The following is a 17,741-nucleotide window of genomic DNA, read 5'->3' on the forward strand; positions in this document are numbered from 1 at the left end:
TTCATGGCTGTTGCATCACGACAATGCACCAGCTCACATGGCACTGTCTGTGAGGGAGTTTTTAGTCAGTAAACAAATAACTGTATGGGAACACCCTCCCTACTCACCTGATCTGGCCCCCAAGGACTTCTTTCTGTACCTGAAGAGAAAGGAAGTATTGAAAGGGGAGGACATTTTGATGACATTCAGGACATCAAGGGTAGTATGACGACAGCTCTGATGGCCATTCCAGAAAGAGTTCCTGAATTGCTTTGAAGTGTTAAGTGCTGGCATCAGTGCATAGCTTCCCAAGGGGAGTACTTCAAAGGTGACCATAGTGATATTCAGCAATGAGGTATGTAGCAGTTTCTAGAATGAGTTTGAGAACTTAATTGTCGGACTTCATAGTTACAGAGACAGACTAATAATCTTTTAAAAGGTAATGTTATAAGGAAGCCTGAATCAAGTGTGTAATCAGCAGTATGGAAGGGCTGTAACCTTTGGGAAATAGTGCACCATCAAGGTAGAACTCCAGGGTTTTCTAGAGAAGAGTAGGACTTAGAAAATTAAAGATGATGGTAACCATTACAGGAAGGGCAGTGGCATGAAAGATAATGTAAGTAGAAAATGGCTGGTTATATTTGTGTAAGAAAGTCAGCCTTCCTTCCACTGAGAAGGAACACAGTGTTAGGGAGTTGGATGAGGGAATGAAGTTAGAGAGGTAGGAAGATTTTCATTGCCTGGCATTAGACCTTTATCTTTTAAGTGCTGGGGATCAATTTCAGACATTTGATCAGGGGAATATTGCATAAAGGTGAGATTGGGGAAACTAAGTTTACACTGAAGGAGGAAACTAAATGGAGACAAACAGTAAAGAAACTATTGAAATACTCAATACCTAAAACTATAAGGAACCTAGATTCGGGAAGGAGTGATGAATATGAGAAACTATATAAAAGAAATGACTGGGTCTTGATTATATATGAAAGAAAGAGGTAAAATTTTAAAATGTCAGTAAGATTCTGAGCATTAAAAAAATGAAAATAGGAATCGAACCCTTGACTGAGAAATGGTAGGGTAAAATTAATTTTTCCCGGTTTTAGATACGTTAATTTTAGGTGTGCTGAGACATGCACATAGTGTGCACGTAGATGGCCATCAGGCAAAAGTATCAGTAGACATGTGATAGAAATTGACAGTCGTCTGGTTTCAGATTGGGAAATCGTGCAACTAGAACTAAGGTTTGAAGTTATGACAGTAGAAAACATTTTCTAGGACAGAAAGTTTAGATTGCAAAACCTGGGGCGCTAAAAGAGAACTTGCAGTGATGAGTTCATTGATGGATGAGAAAAAATTAAAGTCAGCAAAAGACAGAGAATAATGGGGTAGCACAAAGGAGAACCATGTTAGTTTAAAGCCATGGAAGCCACAGAAGCAAGACTGTGAAGAAACTAGGATGTGATTAGCAGTGTAAATTGCTTCAGCAGTCAAGCCGAATAAAAAATGGCAAGTGAGTTTTAGAAACTAGAAGGATCTAGAATTACCAGTTGATGACATAAAGTTTGACTATAAGGATTTGATATTATAGTCATTGCCTTAAATCTTATTCCACACATTTCACACTTGAAAAAATCCCTTTTTAGTGTATTTTTATCACCAACCACTCATAGGTTAGTCAAGACATAAAGCATTTGTGTCTAAGAATTCTGTAATCTTCATAGATGTCTTGAGGACTTGGAAAGAATAATTATGTAATCTGTGTGGGATAATATAGCTTTTGCTTCGTCATTGAGGCAGAATAATCAGACCTCTATATTACATGACTTGAGAAAGGCTTTTCCTGAAAGAGGTCAGTAATGTGCAAATCCTGTTAAAACGTTAACACTTTTTAAGTGTTACAAAGAGGAGATTGGTATTTTTGAAAGTTTCCTCATCATCCATACCTTTTTCATTTCAAAACAATGTTAAGTGCAAAGCAGGATATGTAACAGTTACATTAAATTTACTTCTACAATATCTCTATGCAGTAATGTCATCATTCATAGTTTCTCTCTAGTAGTTGGCATCACTGAAAGCTCTCTCTTTGGAACTCGCATCTTATGGCCTCCATATCACCCTGTCCCGCTCCCCTACCCCCATCTCCCCTTCCTTTGTCTTCTTCATTAGTTCTTCATATCATACTCTAAATATGAGTGTTTCCCAAGGTTCCGCTCTAGGGCCTTTTGTGTGAGTCTCATGTAATTTCTTCCTGGAGCTTAACCAGCGACTTTCAAGCCGTGCTCCAGAGCCCTAAGATTTCTCAGAATTGTCTCAGGAGGTGCTGCAGAAAGTTATTAAAGGATGGCTTTACCCACCTTTAAAGTAGAAGAGCCTTATCTCTACGTTTTTTGTATATTGGAGTTTCATGTAAGATTTCATTTGAAAAAGGACGTCATTTCTGCTGCTTAAAAATACACACGCATACACAGTGAGAGGGAAAGCTCAAACACCATTGACTTAAATTTCTCTTGTAGGAATGACACCCAGGTCTTGCATCTCAGAGCCACTCTGGGGCTTCCTTGTGTGCACTGGACAGAAGGCTGACACTGTCACTTCAGATTCCACGTCTGACATAAGATGTGCTGTCCTTCTCCTGCCAAACTAGTTCTCCATAACAGACACTTGTATTTCCATTCATTGCTTTCCTAACGTATGTCCCCGAAAATAAGACCAGGTCTTATATTAATTTTTGTTCCAAAAGACACATTAGGCCTTATGTTCAGGGGATGTCATCCTGAAAAATCATGCAAGGGCTTATTTTCTGGTTAGGTCTTATTTTCGGGGAAAGACGGTACTCTCTAAAATATGCAAATTCAAAAGAAAAGAATTAGTTTTGTCTTTTTTTCTTCTCTTCATTGCTCAGTCATCAGTCTCTACAATCTGTTGATTTTTTCCTGAGGGCATGGTTCACATATTCATCCCTTATTTTCAAACACCACAGCTTCCTCGGGATTGAGGTATACGGTTCCTTATGTTTTGGACTGCTCTCTGAACCTCCAAAGAGATCTGTCTCTAGGTGCTTAGCTCTGCAGTGTATTTTGAAACCTGGAGTCAGATTTCAGTTTTCTCAAATAATGTGTTCGTCATTATCATCATAAAATCCAGAAGCATTTCTTCCCTATTTTAGCAGTGTAAATGGGGATCACACTGAGCCCCACACCTAATAATGACATAGCGATTTATTTAGTGCCTTGTATGTTCTAGGTACTGTGCTAAGCACTTTATATGTATTATTTTATTTAATTGTCCAAATGATTCTACAAGATAGGCATCATTATTATCTCTGTTTTAGAGATGACAAAACAGTGATTAAGCTACTTGTCCAAAGGCATACAGCAGATAGATGGCAAAGCCACAATTTACACTCGGAACCATCTTACGCCACAAGCCAAGTGTGAAAGCTATCTGTCCCCACCCCCCTTTCTTTTATGGGGAAAAGACAGGTAGGTTGTTGGGCCAGAGCCACCAAAAGCAGCAGTCAAGGGCAAAGGCACTAGCTCCGTAACTGTTCTTGAAAGACGCTTAGGGTTCACGTTCTTAAACTCAGCCCATACATCTTGCACCATAAAACAGCAGTGCTCCCATCTCCTTCTTTGTGACCACTTTTAGGCTTCAGATTGCCAGTTTGTGATATTTTTTTCTTCCTGAACCTCAAGATTGTCCTTGATGTTGGTCATAAATTGATTTCACCCTATCAAACAATATTTTCGATGCAGTTCTGAAATGATCCTAGACTCTATTCGTCACTTCCTATTAGCGCCTTTTCTTGTTTCTAAAGTCTAGACCCAGCCTTATCTCCCCCTATATAAAACCTACCCTTGCCTAGTTATGCTGCTCTACTAATTATGTCGGAACATACTCTTCATTGTACTAATGCTGGTGATGATGAATAGAGATACCTTATTAATGCATTGATTTGATTGTAAGGTCATGTTGTTGTGTGCTCAGTGGTCCCTGGGCCCTGGCGTGGTCCCTGACAGATAAGGAGGAAGGATCGCTTAACGACTGAGAGCATGAGCTCTGGAATCAAGCTGCGCAGGTGCAAATTTTGAGTCTGCCATTTAATTACATTTGACCTTGAACAAGACACTTAAGTTCTTTGTGCATTATTTTCCTTATCTATAAAATGGTTGTAGTGAAGTATTCACATCCTACAGTTTAAAGATGAAATGATACTAGATAGTAACTCACTCAGAAAACCTCCTGGCAAATAGTAAGTACTGAATAAATATTATTGTTGTTACCAGTGCTCGATGAATATTTGTTGAGTGCATATTGAGGGTCTAATCTGTACACTTTGCTATGTTTTTTACCTATAAATCATTTAAAACTTAATATAACGCTATGAAGTGAGTACTATTATTATCCACATTTTGTAGGCGATAAAATGGAAACTTAGGTTAAATAATTTACCTGAGATCACATTGCTAATGAGTGGCATGCATTCAGGATTTGAACATAGTCTGACTTCAGAACCCATGCTGCTTCCACCACATCCTTCAGCTTTCACAAAGGTGCTTCCCAATCTTTTCTGCCTATGCCAGTCACAGAGCATTCCTTGAGCTTATTCAAGCACCCAAGAACATTTGCCCTGCTTCCCATGTTAGGAACACATTCTTCAAACCTTGAGACCTTGTACTGCCGTGTACGTAGTTGATGATCATTGAATGCTTGAATGAATGAATTGCTGTCATTGTTTCTTACAAGGTCATTGTATAGGACTACTAGTGGTATCCTCATCAAATTAAAAAGGAAATTAATACTGGATAATAATTATATTTTCTTGTTTATGATTCTTTTAATCGCCTACAGTCCTGCAGAGCATATGAAAATGTAAGACTTGTTTTCTTAGGGATTAAAAAACAACAGGATAAGCATATATTCGCTTACGAATTTGAGAGATTTTCTTTATCCCATTGGTCTGGAAGTTAAGAATACTGACTGTTGTGGAGGTGTAGAAGTCGTCTGTGTATATCTTTGCTTCCTTCCCTTCCCTCACACATAGTGTAGCATCATCCATTCGGCCAATTTAGGGATCCGACAATGAAGAAGATAGATAAGGGCCTCGCTTTCATGGATCTCGTATTTTAGTGGGAGGTGACAAACATAAACAAGTAAACAAATAATTACAGCTAGTGATAGCATCAGGCATTTAGTAGTTTCCCATGATGAGGGAGTTCCTGGTGGTTGGAAAGTGAGCATCTGTGCTGGGCGTACAGCAAGAGCCACGGGAGGGGAGTGCCGGGCAAAGGGTGCATGCGCACATCTTTCCAAAAGGGCACACACACACATGTTTCTTATGTTTAGTTAGTCCTTGGTTTAACTGTCTCATGCTTGGATGCAACATATGGCTTTTACTTTGTTGTTTAGCCACCTAGGTTCAAAGAGACTGTCAACAATAATGCTCTTCCTATGGCAAAAGTAATAGCATCAAGCCATTTTCACAGGTGCTATATTTCTTTTTTCCTCCCTTCTACTTCTCAGGATGAAATGGAGCCTAGAATCAAAGCAGCAATGGGTTTTCTCTATACCTGTAAAAGATTAGCTTTAGTCATCAGGGATGATGCAAGCAGGAAAAAAATGCAAGAAAACAGAAATGGAGCCAAAAAGGACAATTTCTGATTGTAATAGCTGGTTTCTGTTTCATATCACTGAGCAAGATGAGAAAGTTTTGCAGGGTTTTATAGGAACAGCTTCCACGGTACTAAAGGATGACCTCACCCTCGGTGCCCTTGCCAGGTGCTTAGCCCCATTCTGAAAACACAAGGTTGAATTTCAACATGAAACAAGCCAGAAGGATGGAGTGACATTTTCAGGTGACAGTTGTGGTTCTATTGCCTGTAATTAACACCTCTTAACCCTCAAACTTGCCCATGCGTTTTTCAGGCTGTTGAAGCTCAAATCCGAAGTTTTGGACAGACGCCTTCTCAGCTCCTCATAGAGCCCCACCCTCCCCGAGGTTCCGCCATGCAAGTGGTAAGTGCTGCTTTCACTCTTCCCAGTCCTTGCCTCTTCGAGACCTTGCTTGGCGATCATATCAATCTCTTGTTGCACTAGAGATTCTCCACCACATCTGTGCCTGTTCTCATGCAGTGCTTGTTAACCTGCTAACATAACAACCAGCGAAAAATTCTGTATGCTCTCCTGGAGTCTTTGGGAAGGTAAACCTTGCTCCAGTACTTTAGTATTTCATCAGTTCGCGTTTCGTGTTACAGAATGAAGAGGTTTATAATTATCACGTATCTTCACTGTAGGATAAAGACTCCCGACATAGGATCGATAAGTTTTCTGGTTTGAGCCTAGTCTTTGCTAGATTAGGTATGTTACTGTGTTTATTCTTTACATCCCAATATGTTTTTCAGTATGGACATTTTAAAACGAATCCTCATATGTAAGATATTGTTGCTGAGGGTCTGGGACCTCGGAGAAAAAAAATGATGGTTTGGTATATAACACACCACCCAAAGTTTAGTGGCATAAAAACAGTGATTTATATGTCTCATGATTCTGAGGGTTACATGGGCATTTCTTATGCTCTGCTCATCCTAGCTTCCTGGCACGCTGCTGTGGGGTAGGCTGAGATGGCTGGACCTTTCTTTCCATGGGGTCTTTCATCCTCAAGGAAGGAAGTTAGGTCCCATGGTGGAGCACTGTTCCAGGAAGACACTTCCGGAAGACTTCTGGGGGCTTGCTTTGGAACTCACACATCATTTATACCACATTCTATTTGTCATGGCAAGTCAGAGGCCAGCCCAGAATCAGGAGTAGGGAAATGGACTCGAGCTGCAAAATACTGTGGCCTTTCTCCTTTTATAGTTCCTGAAAGTTCAGGGGGGATCATTCTTCAATGATTAAACAAAAAACTCAGCACAATGAACAAACATCGAATTGCATGATAAAAATAATGTATTTAAAGAACAGACCATAGGTATTATATTTTTTTCTTGAATTGTCCCTCAATAAAATAAGTTGCTCATTACTGTTTTAAATTAAGAATAGGAACTATAAAATCTGTTTCCATAAATATAATGGATAATTTGAAGTAGAGTCTGATTCCATGTGGTGTGTCTGAGAGGAGGCAGAATTTTGACAGATACTGGTGAGGAGGGCGTAGCACCCAAGAGGGCAGGAGATAGAGATGTGGCCTTTTCTACCTGTGGCTTTTTTTCTTTCTCTTCTTTGTGTCTTTTTCCCTTTTGCCCTCTTCATCATCTTCTTTCTTCTTTCAAGCCCTTTTAACCTTCTTTTTTCTGGTCACATGAATTGACCACTGTAATAAGCTACAAGCATTTGAAAAATTGTTTGCATCCTCTTGTCCAAGTGTTTTTAAACAGGTGAAATCACATTTAGATGAGCATAAAGGGTAACTTCGGTGAGCAGAAGACTATACAAAAAGCGAACAGTTAGCCAGACAATGGAAGAGAATGCCATAAAAATAGTAAGAATGATTTATGTTTGAGGTTGGGAATTAGTTTTAGTAATAGCTTGTCTGTGAGACTCGGGCTGCTATGGAGCTGGCTAATGGAAGCACCTCTGCTGCTCCAGTGACTTTCCACCTGGGTCACTGCACAGCCTTGGTCACTGGGGCAGTGCGGGAGTCCCTGCTGCCATGCCTCCCTCCCTGGCAGAAGGATTGCTGGTTCATCCAGGCAGAGCAGCTTTTACTGTCCCGAGGGTGGGACGGCTGGGAAGGCACATGCTCACGTCAGGATGGGAGGCTGTCTTTCCCATTATCTTTATCCACTGAATTGAAAACCTGAACTCCTTTCAGACTTGTGCAAATCGTGTTTTTCATCTTACAGATACATGGGTTGGGAAGAAAAGTGTGTTAGAAAGAAACCAGAGATGTCAACAAGCGTACACTTATTCTGGGAAAACCGAACGAAATTTGGCTAGCGGTTTCCTACTTCTGCCTGAGATGGGGCTCCCGGGGGCACCCAGGGAGGGTCTGCTTCTCTTATCCCTTTTTTACAAATTGTCCTGCTCATCTGCAGGGGTTGCCATCAACATAGACTCACCCAAGCTGGGCATGCTTTTCCCTGTTTCTGGTGCTCCGATCCCATACTTACTAGCCAAGGATCTGATGGCGCTTCTAAGAGAGTTTAGTTTCCTGCTATTTGCCTGCATTGGGAGCTTAAGTCAGGATGGACTGGGTGGGAACAGGCAGGAGGGACAGCCTGATGCGAGAGGGCGGAGGACAGTTCTTGATGTGGTGTCTGCAGCTTTCTGTGGAAAGTGGCTTGTCCTTGCCTTGTGGCTAAGTGTTGGCCCACTAGAGTCACTATGTAAACAAGACATTCTTCCTACACATTAGAGATTTTTCAGTGTTTTTTTAAAGGGCATAAACATTGGAATTATTCTATTTGAGTCTAATTGTATTTACAGTATGAGCTGTTAAGCTCAAAAATATGTATCAACTTCCTCACAGTAGGAATTTATGATGTATCTTATACTCTGACTTTCTCAGAGTGTGTATAAATTGACTTTGGTGAATATTATTTTAAAAAAAACTGTGTAATTGAAAAATAAAGCTTGGTACTCTGAAATTAGGTTCATTTCCTTTTCCCAGGACTTCTTCATAACTAGCTTATGGGATGTTTTGGTTGATGTTTCTCATTGTTTCTCATTTCTACCCAGTTTCCCAGAATTCCTTAAAACTGTATCAAAGGCCCTTTGTATGACAAAGATTACTTATTGATACCAGAGTTTTTAAAAATAAAAGGTCCAAATGTTTATTGTTTTTACTGCCATTCAGATGAGTACCCCCCTCCACCATCAATGCACCCCATCCCCCCCCACACACACACAAATATAGCAGAAATTAAAGCCACCTCGTGCTGCGTTAAGTGCATGAGCCATAATATACACCAGGTGTAGTAATTAGCAGGCACACGGAGGCTGCCTATTTGTCTGGTTTTGCTGCTGTTACTGTATCCCCCTGTGTTTTCTCACCATCAGATAGTTGGATTTAATTGAGGCCACATCAGATGAGGCATTACTGACACCTTTAATTGAATGAGCATCCAGGGAGGATTAACTCATAATATTGATTGGCTTTTAGCCACTTGCTCAGAAGGGTGTCTGGGTAGCTTATTAGTTGCCTTTATTTACACCTTTATGCAAAGAGTGCAAATAGGAATTCTTAGTGCAATATGTTTTTCTAAGTACTCTTAATAACTTTTTTAAAAGGACTGATAATAAAAATGCAAATGTATTTAATTTTTTATTAGCAGTTCTGAGTAAATACATGTTAAATATATGTGTTTACACATTTACATATACCTGGTGTTTTGAAATACGGCAGGAGGAAAGCAGCCAGGAGCACTTCATCAAAGTGTTTCAATGCCGAATGATACTAATCAGCTATTAGAAAATAGACGTGGTAGAAGAGAATTGCTGAAAATGTGCAGCGCAATTACTGTATGGTAGCATACCACCACAAAGTATAAATAAAACCAGTAAATCAGAGTGGCGTTATATATGTCTTGGATTATGATATACGGGTTGGAGGGATGTTCTAAATCCTTAGTAGTCTTCAAGATTTATTTTGTTCCTAGTTATTAGAATAGACAGTGTATTATTTAACATTTTTAATTACTTTCTGCTTTTCAAAAGAAATTATGTCTTGAGCTTTGGTTTTTTTCCAAGAGAGACAGAGGGGCAGCAGCGAGGTCTTTTCATCGGTAGATACAGCGGAAAGCAGGGGCATTTGCATTATACTAGGGCAGTGTTTATGACTCGGCACACTATATAAATATATTGTTTTTACAAGTACATTTAATTATGCATTGCTTTGAAACACCTTTCTAATTAAGTTTGTATGTTACATTCATAAGTTATTTCTCTACTGTAATAATGCATGCATGTTGTATAGCTATTGTTTATAAATATGTTTGTTTTAATTATCTCTTTATTTAGCTGTCAAAGTCTTCATGTAACTCATCACAACTTTCTGATGATCTTTGGAAATGACCTTGGCTTTTGTGCCTGTTGCCTATGCTCATTCTATATTTATTTATTTATGTATGTATGTATGTATTTATGTATATATTTACTTATTTATTTATTTTGTATTTGACACATAGTAGCAATTGGAACAGCTTAAAGCAGTTACCCTCCCCCAATACTTTGCCTATTTAGAATGTAAATCAAATTATTCTTTTAGTTCTTCATGGGAGTGGGGTGGAGATGGGAGCCAGTAAAATGTCTTGATTTTTAAAGGGTTTCTGTTCATGTATTCTCATTCAATCACCCAAAAATTCAACTAATGATGTCCATGGGAAACCAGCACACCCTCACTGCTGCTCCTACGCGCCTTTCTGCGCGCTGCGCTCTCACTTGGACCTTGTGCTAAGATGGTCTCCCTCTTCTTTTCCTGCACCCTGTCTCTCTCCTGTCTTGTCTTCTCCTTCTTGTCTGTGGGGGTCTCGTCATGCCCACTCAATAGTGTCTCCTCCTGCAGAGTCCGTTGATGTTCACAGACCAGGCCCAGCAGGACGTCATCATGGTCCTGAAGTTTCCGTCCAACTCCCCGGTCACCCACGTGGCAGCCAACACCCAGCCCGGCCTGGTCACACCCGCCGTGATTACGGTCACCGCTAGCAGGCTGTTCGCCGTGAACAAGTGGCACAACCTTCCTCGTAAGTAAAGGAATGAGCATTATAAGGACAGTAACCATCGAACACAGTATGAAGATGTTGTAATATCCTTGTACATGTATCCCAGCAGTTAAGCTTTTTCATGTTCAAGCATTGTCTGAATCAAAATGTTTACTAGTTTGAAAGGCTTAAAGAAGTCCCATCTGAGGCGTAAAACACAAATGTTAAAACATAAACCATTCTATGGCATCTGGTGTTTTCTCTTCATTCCCAGGAGATAAATATTATTTCTACTATTTTAATGATGTCCTATATTGTGTCCATAAATAGTATGGGCTTATGTATCAGATGGTCCCCTTTTTCCACTTACTCATTCATTGCCTCAGTAAACACTTCTGATTGTCTACCATGTGCCTTGCTCTCTTTAGTTCAGTGGATGACAGAGAAAACTTAAATTACTCTGCCAAAATACTGCAGACCCATAAATAAGTACATTCTCTTTTTCCATTAAGTGCTAAATAGTTATGGTAACTAATGGCAAGATACTGAAATAACCATTAGAATCATAAACCATTCAAGTTTAAAGAGACGTGAGAGTTTGCCTAGTCTAGCCCCACTCTTTACCTGCGAAGATACTGAGCGCAGGAAGCTTGCCCTGATTGGTCGCTGCTGCATATGGCCAGTCAGGGGTGGAGCCTGGTTGGAACCCAAGTTTTCCGACTCAGATTTTATGACCAATCCTCTGTGATTTATTGTCTCTCATTAGAACAGGAATGTTGGGTTCTGGATTTAGCACTGGTTTTTCTTTCTCTTTTTTTTTATTTGGCCACTAGTTTGAAACACTTTTTTTAAAACGGAAAATCTTTTAAAGTCCTGGAGATTATAGGCTTTTTTACTAAGCCATTGTTTAGATGGAGAATTTAAAAAAACTAGGTTTTAATCATCTGTTAACTTGTCATTAAGTGTATAAACTGTGCATAAAGCATTGCTCATTATAATACCTGAAACGGTTGCAAAAAAGTACATTCTTGAACAAGAGCTTCATGCTAAATTACATGGAAGATTTTTTAGAATGGAACAGAATTGAATTGTTCAACAAAAAACCTTGTGCCCTGACTATGCAGTGAGGCACCCATGATGAAGAAGATGTGGCTGATGTCAGAATTTATTATTAGACACAGCCATTTTCCTGGCCATTACAAATGAAATGGATGCCAGTGTTTGATTAGAGAATAGATCTCAGAAAAAGTGGAGAAGGTAGACATTGAGGCAGGTATATAATGTCTCTAGTGTTAGGTCCTTTTGTTCCTTTTTCTTCAAGTGAACTTATCTTGCAGAGGTAAATGTATATGCAGATGATATATTTTGGAACTAGAGATTATAATTTGATAAACAAATGTGATTTTTTTTGGATTCTCTAAACACCACTTGTTATAAGAAAAATCTTTTGGTGGTGCTCTCTGTCCAATACACTAGAAAATGTGCCTGCTCTCTGTGTCGTTACCCTTAGAGCTTGGCAAAATCACCAGTGGGTGTGGCATCAGAGATACCAGGGTGCTTATCCTGGGCGGCTGGTTGTGGCAGCTCTGAGAACTTCTTCCATTTAAACAGAGCAAGGCGAGACAAACCTTTTCAACTGCCAGAAAGCCCTGACCACTCTCCGCCTCCTCTCTTTAGTTCAGCTTAGCACAGAGCTAACGGGAACTGAACTGGCTCAGCCAAAGCGCTCGTAGGTCTGCAGCTGATCTTCAAGCTGTTCAGCACACTCACTCAGCACTGAGGCCTGAGCTCCTGACCGCCCCCTTTGGAGCAAGCCCATTTTCCTGATAGACAGTTTGCTTCCCCTAGTGCTTGGTTGTCAGGTGTTTTTTTCCCCACTTCCAATTTATATACGAGGTCAGACAATTAAGTTCACGAACTCATCCTAGAAAAAGTGCCACATACCTCATTGCTCAATATCACCACGGTCACCTTCGAAATGTTCTCCTTGGGAAGCTATGCACTGATGCCAGTGCCTAGTCCTCCCTTCAAAGCAATTTTAGAACTCTTTTTCTGGAATGGCCGTCAGAGCTGTCATCGTATTACCCTTGATGTCCTGAATGTCATCAAAATGTCTTTCTTTCAATATTTCCTTTATCTTCAGTTAAAGAAAGAAGTCATTGGGGGCCAGGTCAGGTGAGTAGGGAGGGTGTTCCAATACTGTAGTTTACTGGCTGAAAACTCCCTCACAGACAGTGCCGTGTGAGTGGGTGCATTGTCGTGATGCAAGAGCCATGAATTGTTGGTGAAAAGTTCAGGTTGTCTAACTTTTTCACGCAGCCTTTTCAGCACTTCCAGATAGTAAACTTGGTTAACTGTTTGTCCAGTTGGTACAAATTCGTAATGAATAATCCCTCTGATATCAAAAAAGGTTAGCAACATCATTGCAACAAGTTCATGAATTTAATTGTCCGACCTCATATATGTAAAGTGATTTAGGGGAAGTGTCCCTCTGCTGGAGTACCACTTATGGTCCATCTGCTGTCCCCAGCCCCAGCTCACCTTTCTGTAAGATAAAAGCTTAGGGGATTGCATATGTTTTGCCAGTTATTTACCTGTCATTCTCCCCAGTGAGGCTCTTTGTGTCTGTACCTTGTGTCACTAGTAGCTTTTGTCCCCACCCTCTGGCCTTACAGTATGACACAGCAGCTCTTCCCCAGATAAATGCAAAGAATAATAACATAATACAGGTATGTTATTGTTCTACAATGTGATCTCCAATACTGAGCTACACCTACACCTAAAAATATTAAGCATTCATTGTATTAAATCTATGCTTCATTTAGGAGATATTTACATAAATCGGATCTTTCATCCTATCGTGTGCTACCCTTACCTGTCAGTATGCCTCGATTTAAAACAAATGTCAAAAATCCTTAACAATTTTTCTTCAGTGAATATCAAATTCATGTTACACTTTTTGTTGTTGTTGTTAGTTTAGCTTCTGGTTCTTTTCTGAGAATCTGTGATTTCCATAGCTTGTTCATTAGACAGCTATAGTTCCTGTCATTTTTTTCCACTAGTGTCTGAGTCCTGATTTAGAAAAAAATTCATCTTTATCCTTCTTTCTCATTCAAAAGCCCTTGTACAACCTCAAAAAAAGAAATTATAATAACAGCTAACATTTGTAGAGTATTTCCTAGGTTCTGAATACAGTTTTAATCACGTTACATGTATTAACACACTGAATGCCCTCGACAACCCTACAAGGTAGACTCTCTATTTAGGTTAAATCATATAAAATTGCCACTTTTATCAGTCAAAATGTCAGGTATTGGTAATTTCATATGGTTTAACCTAACCTGTCTAACCCATCACACAGATCAGGAAACTGAAACACAGAGACTACATAACTTGCCCAGTGTCACACGGACAGTCAGTGGCAGAACTGGGATTGGAGGCATGACCCAAACCTCTCACTGACAGTTTGGTTTCAATGTTTCTATGATCCCAGGTTCTCAGAGAAGTAGAGAAAAATCCTCAAGGTATTAGTGTTAGTACTGGTATTACTAGTGTAAATGATACTGTTGGGTAAATCAGAAGCTATGGTCCATTTTCCCTGATCGGTCCCTGTATGTGTCATGTGATTTCTTTACTGGCAGAGCCAGTAATCAGCGAAGACAATGCCTTCAGTAAAAAAGAGTGAGTCATATGGCTTCCTTTTTTCAGCTACTTTAAGTTCCTATAAATATTCAGCTATAATTGTTAGTGCTAATATTGTACTTACTCAGTTATTTTATCAGTTATTTTGTCTTCCAAACATCCTTGAAAAGTTTGTATTTACTAACAGGGGAAATGATGACATAGTAAATTAAAAAATAATCTAATGAACTCATTGGAATGTACCCCATTTTTATTTTCAGCCCCTCGAGGACAGTCAGAAAAATATCCTAAAATCTGGTGGTACTAGAGCTGATACAAACCAAGCAGTTTAAATGCTTATGAGTCTATAAAAGGCAGATACTGACCAGGATGAATGGCTGAGTCATTTGGGGAAAATAACTTGGAAAAGGGCCCAGAACGTAACTACCAGAATTACAAAGCTGAAAAGATCATCTATTCTAAACCCTTCATTTGGGGTTTATGATTTGCCTAAGGTTGCATAGCTGGCCAGTGACAGCTCTGGTTTCTAGTATACTCCCTCCCTACCTAGGTCTCCTACCTTTCACAGGGAAACAGCCTACAGAATCTCTTTTCAGTTACAAAATATAAGTGTGCCCGAATCTTTAGAACCATTTTGAGAATAGAGCAAACTATTCTTAGTATGGATTGATTTTTGCTACTCATTTACTTCTGAGAGTATTTTTAAATAGAAACCATGGATATATTAAATATTAATAAATTTTTTTAAAAAAAAACCTCAGTCAAACCTTTAAGAGGATATTTCAGTCAAATGCATTTAACTAAAACATTTATCTGTGGATAGCTTTCTTTATTTTTATTCAAACTTTCAATTGATTGATTTTCAGTGATGGATGAAACATTAAATGTTCCCTGACTTAGAGCCTTCCCTTTCTCCATCATAAATTGACGTTTTTGTGGATCCTTTGTGCTGCAGCATTCAAAACTGCCTTTTAAAGAAGTAACCAAAAAACTAGTATTTGCTACAGTCAGCAGATGGTTGTCACATTTTGTTTTCAGCGCGCTTTACCACTTAATTTTGTTTTGTTGCAGCATCAGAGGTTGCCAGTCAAGCATCTGCTATAGCTTATGGCTGAGGACTGGAGCCACTGCTGATGGCACATGTTCAGCACAGCACTAATCTAAAATAAATGTTTAATAAGCCAGCCAGGAAAGCACCTGGATGGTTTTTCTTTCTTTAAATTTCACAAAACTGTATGAGAGATTTGGAGGTTGGAAACAATTCTACATAAGACTTGACTTACGCGTTTTTTATGTAGTTTGTGTATGAAAAATAATGCTTTTTTTTTTCATCTTGTGAATTCCAGCTCATCAAGGTGCTGTACAAGACCAGCCATACCAGCTGCCAGTGGAAATCGATCCTCTCGTAGGTCTGTCACTTCCTTCTCTCTTTGCGATTCATTAAGCTCTGTATGGTGGCCCTGAAGTGTAGATTACAGTTGTTTTTCACTTGCTGGTTGCTGGGAATGGAATTTTCCTGATAAACCATTTGCATGCAAATTGGAATGCAATGAGCTGTGGCTATGCTGGTATTTCATCAACTCCCCCTCGTTGGTTTGCCTAATTTGAACAGGCCTAGGACGAGTGTCACTGAAAATTAATATGGATGCTGTAATAATGTGTGATTGAGAATGCGCATGAAGTACTGTCAGGATAATATTGGATCTTTTCATCACTCAGACTTGTTGATGAGCAGGAGTGAGGCTCGTGGTGATGAATTGGTGCACCAGTAATGTGATGGAGCTCCTTTGCTAGGGAAATTTTCATAATAACAGTGGGGTTCTCAGCAGCACTGTGTTGTGAAAAATAAAACTGTAGTGCCAGGGTTTCATCATTAAAGGAGATCAATCCTTTCTTCCTGGACCCTCTGTTCAGTCTGAGGGGATTAATGTGCAATTGCAGAGCAGTTTCAAAGTTGAAATATATTGCCTTCCCAATGGCAGTGTTAAGATATTTGTATTCATTTTCCTAGGGTCCTACAGCCCAATAAATTGCCATTGGAGGTTAAATTTGTTCAGCGCAGGATAAAAAAAGGAAAGGGAGGAGACCAGAAAGAGTCATTGGGATGAAATGAGCATCTGCAGGGAACGGATGTCTTAGAATATTTAATTGCTGTTACACTTTTTGAGTAGGTTAGTTGAACTTGCTAGCTTAGCATTTTTCATTTTTATGGCTGATGAACTCAAATGTGGCTTCACTCAAAATGTTAAGCCTTGATAGTAAATATGCTATTCAGTAACTTTTAGAATAAAACACTTCATTTCCTAACTCTAGGGGTACGCTATTTGCATGAGTCTAGGGGTATGCTGTTAGCATGGATGTTTGGCTCGTAATTTTGTCAAATTTCCTGGCACAAGTAAACTTGTTAGAATTTTGAAGTTTTTAAATAAAGCATATGCGTAAGCTGATTTATTATTTTGAAATTCAAGATGTTCCCTATGTATATGTCACCCTTTTTGTCTTTGAAACCATTGTTTCAGTAAGACAGGTAAATTGTCACCATTTGCAGATGAACTGTCAAGATGAACCAAAATAACCTTTAGCTGAAAACTAATTCATTTATCATTTCCCCAAATATAAGCAGAGATTTAAGAAGTAAATCTATATGTAGGATAAATACTACTCTCGTTCCTAAATCTTATTTTGCTTTGAGTAGCTATGATTTGCCATATATTAAAAAAAAAAAAAAATGCTCACTTTGGTAGAGTTTTAAAAGTCAGGAAAATAATAAAGCCCATTTGCTAAGTCGTTTAAAGCATTATTTCTGAAGTATAGACTTATTCTTTGCCTAAAAACTTGACAATGAATATCCTATAAAGTCTAGTTAAATGAATTCAGCAGTTGTAACCCTTTAGACCAGGCATGGGTAAACTTTTTTTGGTAAATTACCAGGTAGTAAATATCTTAGGCTGTGTGGGCCATAAGATATCAGACACAACTACTTAACTCTGCTGTTACAGCACAAAACCAGCCATAGACAATATATAAACAAATGAGCATTGCTGTGTGCCAATAAAACTTTATATACAAAACCAGGCACAGGCCACATTTGGCCTGTGGCCATAGTTTTATCCCTGCTCTAGATCGGTGGTCATCAGATTATTTGCTCTGATATTCCCTAAAATAATTGTTCAAAACATGCACCTTTCTACGCCTTTTTAAATTGACATCTGAAAGTTTGCATCACAAGTTTAAATGGTTGGAAAGTTTATAATTTCTGGCATACTGTATAAAATGTTAAATATATCAAATGGAATCTAAATATCAAAGGGAATTGATGCTCAACATATTGTTTTTGAAAATACATTAAAAAGCCATTAACAGTTGAAAATTGTACATTATTCCTTTTCCATCTTGAATTTGTATTTTCATTTGACTTCCCGTACACAATTTTAGCTTATATGATTAAAAATTATAAATTTTAATAAAAATTATTAAACAAAA

General features: G+C 38.9%; 1 protein-coding gene across 2 annotated transcripts in view; it reads left to right on the forward strand.

Moving 5' to 3' along the window:
- Positions 1 to 17,741, forward strand: part of LRBA (LPS responsive beige-like anchor protein) — a 561,748-nt gene that overhangs the window by 509,647 nt on the left and 34,360 nt on the right. For both annotated transcript variants that reach the window (XM_019722880.3, XM_019722903.3), the window contains exons 49-51: positions 5,905 to 5,994; positions 10,481 to 10,658; positions 15,605 to 15,667. In XM_019722880.3, coding sequence (XP_019578439.3) covers positions 5,905 to 5,994; positions 10,481 to 10,658; positions 15,605 to 15,667 — 331 coding nt within the window. The remainder of the gene's footprint in view (positions 1 to 5,904; positions 5,995 to 10,480; positions 10,659 to 15,604; positions 15,668 to 17,741) is intronic.

The sequence above is a fragment of the Rhinolophus sinicus genome, chromosome 15 (genome assembly GCF_057876585.1).
Source record: "Rhinolophus sinicus isolate RSI-liver-muscle chromosome 15, RSI-T2T, whole genome shotgun sequence".
Lineage (NCBI taxonomy): Eukaryota > Metazoa > Chordata > Mammalia > Chiroptera > Rhinolophidae > Rhinolophus > Rhinolophus sinicus.